This window comes from Platichthys flesus, chromosome 5 (genome assembly GCF_949316205.1).
Source record: "Platichthys flesus chromosome 5, fPlaFle2.1, whole genome shotgun sequence".
Taxonomy (NCBI): Eukaryota; Metazoa; Chordata; class Actinopteri; order Pleuronectiformes; family Pleuronectidae; genus Platichthys; species Platichthys flesus.
In genome coordinates, this window is record NC_084949.1 from 556,686 (window position 1) to 568,186 (window position 11,501).

The window sequence follows — 11,501 nt, forward strand, 5'->3', positions numbered from 1 at the left end:
CGTTTAGGGATTCAGTACCTTGGCCAAGGACACTTTGGCATGCAGATGTAGAAGAGTGATGATTGAACTGCCTGTGAGGTCACATATGTGTCAAATGTGAGCGGTCTAAGATATCTTCTTCACACGGCAAACAATTAGCTTAGGGATGTCACCAACACCTTGAGCTTTCAGTCAAAATGAACATCTATAATAAAGAGGAAATTCCATAAACTGACTTGTTCCTTTTACAATATAGTCCACATCTAATTACCATTTCAAGTTATGTTGATGTGGACCATGACATGACATCAGTTCTGTTAATTAGAAACGGTCCCACATTAATCAAGCGATGCTTCATCTGAGGGTGTGTCTAGTACAGTGACCAAAATGTCAGCATATTCATTGGGGAAGTGAGGAAGCACAGATGGCGTTTCCAGTATATAGTCACTTCGTTCTTTCAAATGTCGGCCTGACTGTAAACACGTAAATATTTTAATGTGACTTTATTTTGCCAAATGAAGGTTACAATGAGCAGTAAATATAATGACTTATTGTTCACTGAAATTTACCAATTTTCTACAAAGATCTCTAATAAAGATCAAAACTCAAAAAGCACCCTGATACCAAGGGTTTATAATCCATTGTCAGTGCCACTTATCCTGAGGGGGTCATGTGGGATAGCTGGAGCATCGCTAACATTGTGAAAGGTGGGTGACATCCTGGAAGAGGCCCCAAGTGTGTCGCAGACCACCTATTTAGACCACCTATAAGCCTGAGCTGCGAGACTGGACTGTGGAATGAAAACAGGTAAAACATTCAATAGTGGTAAGTGGAAAAGGGTATACCCAAATCTACATCTCATTAACCAAACGGTGGAATTACAATTACCTGGGAAACAATCATGGATAATAAGTTACTGGTATTGTTTTTTTGAATCGTTTTCCAGGTATAACAGGTTCAATTCTAAAACATCATTCATTTTCACTTAGTTATGTCATATGTAAGAAGTCCTGCATAACAGTTCTACACTGGCTTACAGGATGGAATAACATCCACACAGGTCCATAATAATCCTAAACCAGAGGTCCCCAATAGCCTTAATGGATTAAAAGGCACAGCTATTAGAGATTCAAACCAGCAAATGACTGTCCACAACCTTATATCAATATACAAAATTTTATTACAAAAGAAAGAGAAAAAAAAAAAAAATCATTCTACACGAAACTCTTCCATGTTCCACATTAAAACGGATGCAAACACTTGTTTTAACTACAGATAAATCTGGAAAGTAAAATGACTGAAGAAACTGCACCACTAAACAGAATATAAAGCAGTGTTTCCAGAAAGAACTTTAAAACTTGAGATTTGCTGCTGCCTACTGTCAGTGCATTATATTACCAAAGTCACCTGGTTGCTGGTTCAGGTAGCAATGAAGATCTTATACATTACAAAGCCTTGTTCAGTGGAGGAGCATTGTGGGGCTACGTGACAATATAATTACTAAATCCCTGAATAAGAAGAGAAAAAAAAATATACAGGTCTGGTATCCTACCGAGGCCGACCAACAGGGACAGCAGGCTATAATGATATGCACAAAACATACTTATGCTGAAAAAACACATTGTAGACTTCACATCCATTAACAAATTGTTTAGTCCTCATCGTCGTCATCATCATCATCCTCCTCATCATCGTCCTCATCGTCGTCCTCATCGTCAGCTGGTGCTGTTTTCTTGGCAATGGGCCTACCTGGGCCACTCTTCTTACCAGCATCACTCTTTCCGGACCCGCTTTTGGCTTTGTAGGCAGCAACATCCTAAACAAATGAACAAAAGAATGTTCAATCAACTGCATTGCAATAGTAATGTGTATATATATAATGTGCTTATCCAGAACTTATAATTAGGGACTGCTTTTCATTTTCAAGTTGTAGGCACCATGAAAAATACCATATGTACCTTCTCATATTTTTCCTTCAGTTTAGCAGCCTTTGCTTCATGTGGAGCTTTGTCTTTGGAAGTCTGTGTACCCCACAACTCCCCAAGCTTCTTGGCAATGTCACCAATGGTGATACCAGGGTTCTCCTCCTTGATTCTGCCGCGGTGTTCAGCACAGAACACGAAGAAAGCAGAGCTGCAAAGAAAAAATGGATTTAATGTCAAAACACCAGAATACAGTCCGTTATATGAAACTGCATGTAACTAAATGATCAGGGATTGTGAAGACTTACGGGGGCCTCTTTGGGGCATTGGGGTCCTTCTTCTTCTTGCCTTTTTTTGCACCCTTCGGTGGAACATATGTAGTCATCTCACGGTCATATCGAACCTTGTCATTCTTGGCCATGTCCTCGAACTTCACCTTCTCCTTGGCTGACACGGTCTTACGAAAATAAAAACAATTATAAAATCAGTCCTATATCACAAACTAGATTCTCTCACAAACTAGAACTCTTGACAATATAAGGAGGTGCATGTGGCATGATGTAATGTACTGCACCCTGCCTTTCCACTTCAAATAGGCACGGAAGCGGGAAAAAAAACTTTACGATTAAAATAATTACTAAATTATAATAAACTTTCAAAATTGTTATCCATCTTACCTTCCATCTCTCAGAGCATTTCTTTGAGAACTCTGCAAAGCCTACACCGACCCCTGGGTGTTTCCTCTTGTGCTCTTCACGGCAGGTCGCAACAAAGAAAGCATAGGAGGAGGTTTTTCCTCTGGGCTTATTTGGGTCCTTTGCCATTGCGGCGTTCAATCTACAAACGGAGATATATCACATGACATGGTCAAAAACGAGTGACCATCGGAGTAGATTAAGGCAAAATGTCAGACAAACATACACGGCTTATTTCTCTTAAAATTAAAACCGCCGTGTCTTTATATTAATTAACTTCCCATATATATAGAACATCACCCGAGTTAAAAGTTCACATGCGTCGTTGCACAAGCATTACGGCAGCAGAAATGGAACAGGCACTCGGGGGTATTTTAGTCTCTAATCGGATTTCAGTCTCTGCATAAATAGCATGAGACTCCATTTTGTATCTTCCCGCCCAAACCCAACTACGCGATAACCTTCCCCATTACAGTATAAGGTAATTATAATGTGACATGACCAATAAACTATTAATGGCTACTGACAAACGGACCAACCAAAGCAGCCACAACCGATTCAAATTTTAAACGGGAGGCCCTTCCGTACGGTGCGGCGCTAAGCTAGCAAACATAATGGCGTCGTCACTGCACGCTGCATACTTATCGCAACATCTCTATCTAGACCGACTCAAAATGCTGAACTTTGCGGACTATGGTTTGATATGACCCCATATACGCAACTTTCGTCTCGGTGACAGTTTAGGTCACTATGTTATATATAACATATTAACGGCTTAGAAAGAAAATTGTCCTCTTACACAAACTTTACATACACTAATCATTCGGCGTAGACCTAACACATATTCACTGTAAAACCCCGACTACTTTAAACGGCACCGTTTGCATATTAGAGATGTAAAATGGACCTTACCTGGTTGCAGTAAGACAAATTGTTGACGAGTGGGTGACGAGTAAAGAGCAACTGTTTTTCACTGACTGCGACGCTGTACTAACTTAAGGAGAACTACTTCCACAACTCCGCCCTGCCTTCAGCGGATTGGTTAGATCGGGATATTTAAATTTGAAACGTAGTACGTAACTGAAATACGTTGCTATGATTGGTTCTGTTATGTGACATGAAGACATCACGTTCGTATGTGTTGTCTGTACCCTGATTGGCTGACCTGGGCTTTTAAACTTTCGGCGCGAAATTCCCTTTGTTCGGTCGGAATCATTGGTGTATGGAGGACAGAGGGAGGGGGAGGGGGAGGGGGAGGGAGAAGGAGAAGGAGTTTTCGGATAGTCTATAGTTAAGAAACATTCATAACTGCCTGAAATGACCCGGAAGTATTTAATTCTCCGCCATAATAAGAGTTGATCGAATTTTCAAAAGTATAGAGAAAGGAGCGTTAATGCTTTCTACCATATTCCCTTTAGCATAGGGAACATCGCACCACCCTTTGTGAAAGGAAAAATGCCTCCCAACAATACATTTTAAGCTTCACAACCTTGTAGTTGCACATGGAAACACACATGTAAAAATTATAAACATAACAGCTATTGAGTTCTCATGACATGATTCAGAAGCGAGGTAAGTCATCAACATTTGTCTTAACTCTCATCTGTCCAGTCAACAATAACCATATTGAGCGAATTTGTTCAGCTCAAAATATCATCGAAACTAAACCCGACAACTAATGTCACCCCCCCCCCCATCGAATGTACACAAATACCACTTTCTCCACATAATGAATGTTTTCTATTCGAATATTCCTCACATTATAACATTATTTTAATTTTCAGTCCCGTTTGTTTCATTTTCATTCAACTGTTTGTTATATCCTGTGAGTAGGTAATGATTAAATGTTCCCTCTGTATATAATGAAAATATCTTCATGCGTCATTTAGTTTTAAACCTGAAACACCTCAGCTCCGTGGTTCTCCTTTCCTAACTCCTCAGAGGGAGACAGAGACAGAACATACACGGTGGAATGCTTTGATTTTGTAACGGATAGGCTACAGGAAGTGTTGCAAATATTAATGTTTAAATAGTGGTGAACGAAAATGTACACTGTCCATTCGTTCGTTCGTGTGTCGCAAGGGGAACGGTATTCAACTCTCAACGAATAGTCCTGCTCAGTAGCTATGGTAATTGAAGCTACAGCGCTTGCCTGCTCCGTACCAGGATCACGGTCAAGCTATGTTTAGCTGTGTCCCAAAGACTATTAGACGGCTGGAAACAATTGTTCGAAAGACAGTTCCGCCCACAGTTTTTGGAGACACATTGTTGTTGTAGACTCTACAACAATATAGACTCTACAACAATATTACAATTAAATAACAGATGCAGAAGTTATTCATGACCGATGTGTTAGAAGGTCTTATTTTATTGCAAAACTGTATCTGATGATATTCATTCATTACTATGTTTTTTTAATCTACCAACTACAGTGTTGCGCAAAGATGGTGCCATTATGACTATCTGCAGCTAAATAGAGGAAGAAACATTTAACACCAAATAAAACATGTTTTACTGCATCTTTAAAATAGGTTTAACTTTACATTTTACTGCACTGAATTTATTCTATATAGAAAAGTCCTCTGTTTTAGCAGATTTATTATAAATATATCTATATATCTGTATTTTTTGTCATGTTGACCACTCAAAAGGCTTTACAGTAAGCTTTTTGCCACTCTCTATGAGAAGGGGCAATTTTTGGGGTTCAGTATCATGCCCAAAGACACTTTGGCATGCAGAATGGGGAAGACTGGGATCTTCATAGGCCTTCTAGTTAGAGGGCGACCGCTCTATCCCCAAAGCAGCCCCTCAAAACCATTTTTTAGAATGCAACCATGCATAAAGTAGATGGGCTCTTTTTCTCAGGTCAGGTAGCAAATGCATGACAAAGAAAAACTAGAACATACATTCTTTTGTTTGGGCAAATGGCTTGTTGCAAATGTACTCCCTATCAAGTCAGGCATCTTATTCAATGCAACTAACCGGGCAGGTTTGGGCACCCTACTGAGTCAGTTCTTATTCACAACCCTCCCATTCAGCCAGTGGTTCTCAAACTTTTTCTCTCATGCCCCACTTTGGAGCGCGAATATTTTTCATGCCATACCAGCTCCCCTGCCCCAACAAAATTGAACAATAATTCCACATTACTTTCAGGAATTTTTGATGTACATATAAAAACCCTTTTTCAAACAACTTTTTGGGATCTTTACGCAGCCGCAAGGCTTGTGATTGGTCGGCTGACTACATCCCGTCCGGAGTCTAGTTTCCGGTTTCATGCCCCACAATACGCGGAAATCACGGAAGATTTAGAAGAACGAATATGGACCAAATAGAAGAGCACTTGGCAGAAGAGATCCGAAAGTATGACCACTTGTATAACCCGTCACTGACTGGCCGATTTGTCCGCCAGAAATAGGCTATGAGGAGCCGGAGTGGCGATGTAAATAAACATTCGACGAAGAAGAAGACGTCTCTTCTTTGTGTGTTTTATTTTCGAAAAAAAAAGTTACTCCGCCTAGTGTTCTGGCGGTGAATTGCGTTGCAACACGCGCAACACGTTTAGGAAGCATAAACCAAAACACATCCGTCGATGTGTTTTGGTTTATAAATGTTGGGTTAAACATGAGCTTTTTGATTGTAGGTGCTCAAGTCAGGGAGTTGTGGTGGAGGAAATAGTGCTGGGAGTCTTGAGTGCGCGCAGGATAAGCATGCAATGAAGGTACAGCAGTACAGAGAGATGAATAAAGGCACTAAATATGCTGAGGCTCTTGAAAAAGTTACCAAATGTGGTGAAGCAGAGGAAATGAGGAAGAAGGAAGTGGAATAGTCCCCTCCAGTAGCACGTGCAGCAGAAGACTCAATGGTGGTTAACAAGTTAAATTTCCTTACCTTTATTTTTTAGTTCTTGTGTGACATAAAGCAGACAAAAAATATTGTTATGTTTAGAAGTGTAGTGAAAACTGTTGAGAGGGTCCTTGGAATTGAAGGGGTTGTGCCATCTATACTATACAGACATGTATTTTTTAGAGAAGGAAAGGTAAAAACAAGTGGAGGCCGAACAGAGGAAGATGATGACACTAGATGATGACTCTTGCCAATGGGCAAGAGTTAAAACAAATTGTAGAAGAAAAACCAGGGTTAATATTTGTAAAATAGACATGGCTGAAACCAACTCTTAAATTTGTATTACCCGGATATGTTTGTCCGGCAAAGATCGTAATACTTTAGGAGGAGTATGTGCAGTATTTGTAAGGAAGAGAATTCAATACAGGAGTGTGTTGTGATAGAAATATGGAGCTCAACAGGAAGATCCTATAGTAATAAATCATTAGAACACTTGTTTCCAGTGCGATATTAAAAATTCAATGAAATAGTGGCTCGAGTGGTGTCCCCAGTGGGGTTGTCAGGAGATTTTAATGCTCAAAAAATCCTTTTTGGGGGAGCAAATGTAAATACATGAATGGCTCAATTTTAGAAGATTTATCTAGATAAGCATTCACCTGTCAAGCTGAATGATGTAAGAACGACGAGGTTTCATGTTGTAAATGGTATTGTATAAATAGATTCAACTTTAGCCTCGGCTGAATATACTCAATGGGGAGTTATCATTTCCCCATTTTAAGTAGTTTTGGGAGGGTTTTGAAGATGGCATAGCCTAGGACAATTTCTTAAGGGGTTTAACTTTCACAAAGCTAACTGGGACATGTTCAAAGAGCAACTTTTGGCAGATTAGAGAGATGTCATAAGTGAACGTAGTGTGGAAGAGCGGAGTAGGTCATTCTGTAATGTAATAAGAAGAGCGGTTGTAAATTATATTCAAATGAAAGAGTTAGGAAAGAGAGGGAGGTAGTGCCACGGTGGAATAAGGCTAGTAATGAGGCTGTGCAGGCTACATGGAGAAGCCCTTGAAAGAATTAAGGTCTTTACGTTTTTAGGAGTATGGTTGGATGAAAAATTGACATATTGAGAAAATGTGGGGGAAATTATAAAGAAAGTTATAAATCGTTTTTCCTTAGTCTTGTTGAGGGTTAAGGACAGAGGATGTCTCACCATTTTAAAACCCTATGAGACAAATTGTGATTTGTGAATATGGGCTATACAAATAAAATTTGATTGATTGATTTGAAGTGTTAGTGCACGTCATTACGGTAAGCGTGCTGCGTCCTTTCCGGTTTTCTTGCCACTGGTGGTGGTCGCTTTGCGAATTAGCTCCGCTGCTAAACACAACTGTTTCTCTGTAGCACTACGGCTAAAATCACCGGTCTGTAGTTAAACACTCGCACATACCAACCCTTATTCTATCGTGCTTAGTGTTTCTGTGTTCTGTCTGAGCTCACCCTCGTAGCTCTATAGCAGCGATGTCTTCTCTCTCTCCCTGTTGCTCTACTGCTCTCTCTTGCTCCGAGTGTCTAATGTTTACCTACTCCTCTGCCTCCCTTAACAGTAGTGGTACATGTAATAAATGTAGTGTGTTGATAGCGATGGAGGCTCGGCTTAATGACTTAAAAGCTCGGCTCAGCAGCTTAGAAACTCCGTTAGCTGCAGTTAGCCACCTCCCGCTAGCCGCGGAGCCACCTAACTTAGCACGTAGCTTAGCCTTAACGAGCAGTCCCCAGACTAGTCCCGTGCAGCCGGGAGCCCAGGGCAGATGGGTGACGTTCCAGAGGGGGCGTAGTGCTAGACTTAGAAAGCCCACGATTAAAGAGCCACCAGCTCACGCTTCAAATAGATTCTCTCCACTCAGCGAGGCACCCTCTGATAAACAAACTCTGATTATTGGCGACTCGATTCTGAGAAACGTCAGGTTAGCGACACCAGCGACCATAGTTAATTGTATCCCAGGGGCCAGAGCCGGCGACATCGAATCTAAACTTAAGTTAATGGCTAAAACTAAAAAAGGTAAATACAATAAAATCGTAATTCACGTCGGCAGCAACGACTCCCGTCTTCGTATGTCGGAGGTCACTAAATTGAATGTTGAGTCGGTGTGTGCTTTTGCTAAAACGATGTCGGACACAGTAGTTTTCTCTGGCCCGCTCCCTAATACAACAGGTGACGACATGTTTAGCCGCATGTAGTCTTTTAACCGCTGGCTGTCGAGGTGGTGTCCTGTAAACGGCGTGGGCTTTATAGATAATTGGCTAACTTTTTTGAGAAAACCTGGTCTTGTTAGGAGAGACGGCGTTCATCCCACTTGGGATGGAGCAGCTCTCTTATCTAGGAATATTACTAAGTCTATAACATGACAACCCATAGTTGGGACCAGGAAGCAGAGCTGCAGTGCTAAACACTTCTCTGCGCTCCCTCTGGATCAGTTACAAAACCCCATAGAGATTGTGTCTGTTCACCGTCCGATTAAATTATTGAAATTAAACAATAACAGAGCGAGAACTCCACACAAAAATTTAATACAAATTAAAACAACCTCTGAAACAATACAGGAAACCCAGACTTTTAAATGTGGTTTTTTAAACATTAGATCACTGGAAAAAAAGGCTCTTTTAGTTAATGAAATAGTCTCTGATTACAACATAGATTTATTTTCCCTCACTGAGACGTGGCTGCATCCTGATGATTATGTCAGTCTAAATGAATCTACTCCCCCCAGTCATATCAATTCACAGGTTCCTAGAGAAATTGGGCGAGGAGGTGGAGTTGCTGCTATTTTTAACTCCAGTCTATCAATTAATCCTAAACCTAAACTCAGCTACAAGTCATTTGAATGTCTGGTTCTTAGTCTTCCACGCCAATCCAGGAACCACCAACAGCCAATCATATTTGCCGTAGTTTACCGTGCTCCCAGGGCTTATACTGAATTTTTAAAGGAATTCCCTGAGTTTTTATCAAACTTAGTCCTAAAGACCGATAAAATTATTATTGTTGGTGACTTTAATATTCATGTTGATAATAATAAAGATTGCCTTAGCGTAGCATTTATTTCAATACTAGACTCTATTGGTTTCAGTCAGTGTGTGCACAAACCTACTCATTGTGGTAACCACACACTTGACCTTGTATTATCGTACGGTGTCGCAATTGAAAATTTAACAGTACTTCCGCGCAATCCAGTTCTATCAGACCATAATTTAATAACCTTTGATTTTTCAATAACTTAATATATGCCACTAATAAAAAATTCATTTTCTAGATGTCTACCTGATAGTGCTGTAGCTAAATTTAAGGAAATAATCCCAATTACATTTAAACCCGTATTAGCAGTAGATATAAACAACAAATTCTTTAAAACCCTGAGCTCCATTGAGATCGACCACCTCGTCGATAGCTCTGCAGACTCATTACGATTAACATTAGACTCAATAGCGCCTCTAAAAAAGAAAAATGTCAAACATAGTAAATTAGCTCCGTGGTATAATTCCCAGACAAATGAGTTAAAACAATTATCAAGAAAACTAGAAAGGAAGTGGCGCTCCAGCAACAATGTTGAAAACCTCATAGAATGGAAGAATAGTGTTAAAGAATATAAAAAGGCCCTCCACAAAGCAAGAGCCGCCTACTATTCAAAACTAATAGAAGAGAATAAAAACAACCCCAGGTTTCTCTTCAGCACTGTAGCCAGGCTGACAGAGAGTCACACCTCCACAGAACCCAGTATTCCTCGATCCCTTAATACCAATATCTTTATGACCTTTTTTAATGATAAAATTCAAACTATTAGAAATAAAATCAACCATCTCCTGCCCTCAATTGGCACTAATACCCTCCAAACAACAGAGATCTCATAAACGGCTGAGAATCCTACCCATTACTTAGACAGCTTCTCTCTGATCACCCGTGATCAGTTTACCAAATTAATCTCAGGTTCTAAAGAAATTCTGCCCCTAATTGATAGTTCGTTACTTAACATTATCAATCTGTCATTATCATCAGGTTATGTACCACAGTCTTTTAAAATAGCTGTCATCAAACCCCTACTCAAAAAACCCACCCTAGACCCAGAGGTTTTAGCCAATTACAGACCAATATCTAACCTCCCCTTCATTTCTAAAATCTTAGAAAAAGTGGTAGCCAATCAGCTGTGTGAGTTTCTCCAGGAAAATAATATATATGAAGACTTTCAATCGGGGTTTAGAGCCAATCACAGTACAGAGACAGCCTTGGCAAAAGTCACTAATGACCTTTTAATAGCCTCAGATCAGGGACTTGTGTCTGTCCTCGTTCTGTTAGATCTCAGTGCAGCATTCGACACAATTGACCATCAAATTTTATTACAAAGACTAAAACAGTTAATTAACATTAATGGAACCGCCCTTAACTGGTTTAAATCGTATTTTTCTGATCGCTCCCAATTTGTGCAAATTAATGATGAGTCATCTGTGCGCACCAAAGTTAATCATGGTGTTCCACAGGGCCCTGTGCTCGGCCCAATTTTATTCTCATTATATATGCTTCCACTAGGAAACATTATCAGGACACACTCGGTAAATTTCCACTGCTATGCGGATGACACCCAGTTATATTTGTCAATAAAACCTGAACAAAGTAATCAATTAACTAAACTTCGAACATGTCTCAAGGACATAAAAACCTGGATGACCCGCAATTTTCTCTTATTAAACTCAGACAAATCAGAGGTTATAATACTTGGCCCCAAACACCTTAGAGATGCATTATCTAATGATATAGCTGCGCTAGACGACATTGCCCTTGCTTCCAATGAAACAGTCAGGAACTTGGGAGTGATCTTCGATCCTGATTTATCCTTTAATAGTCACTTAAAACAAATTTCTAAGACCGCTTTTTTCCACTTGTGTAATATTCAAAAATTAGACATGTCCTTTCACAAAAAGATGCAGAAAAACGAGTCCACGCCTTTGTTACATCGAGACTGGACTATTGTAATTCATTATTATCAGGCTCCAGCAGGAAGTCGTTAAAGACTCTACAG

General features: G+C 40.0%; 1 protein-coding gene across 1 annotated transcript; it reads right to left on the reverse strand.

Annotated features, from left to right (window-relative positions):
• Positions 1-1,136: 1,136 nt before the first annotated feature.
• On the reverse strand, positions 1,137-3,635 carry hmgb2a (high mobility group box 2a). Its single transcript, XM_062387851.1, has 5 exons — positions 3,509-3,635; positions 2,579-2,738; positions 2,210-2,358; positions 1,938-2,112; positions 1,137-1,795 (listed from the first exon to the last, which is right to left on the reverse strand). The coding sequence occupies exons 2-5, from the start codon at positions 2,723-2,725 to the stop codon at positions 1,631-1,633; spliced, it is 636 nt and encodes a 211-aa protein (XP_062243835.1). The 5' UTR covers positions 2,726-2,738; positions 3,509-3,635; the 3' UTR covers positions 1,137-1,630.
• Between the last annotated feature and the right edge of the window lie 7,866 nt (positions 3,636-11,501).

Bases quoted from the DNA above. Each gene is read 5' to 3' on its own strand.
- hmgb2a (XM_062387851.1), bottom strand. From the start codon at position 2,725: ATGGCAAAGGACCCAAATAAGCCCAGAGGAAAAACCTCCTCCTATGCT. The intron at 2,359-2,578 runs GTAAGATGGATA...TATTTTCGTAAG, and splicing joins AATGCTCTGAGAGATGGAAG to ACCGTGTCAGCCAAGGAGAA. The intron at 1,796-1,937 runs GTACATATGGTA...TCATTTGTTTAG, and splicing joins TGAAGGAAAAATATGAGAAG to GATGTTGCTGCCTACAAAGC.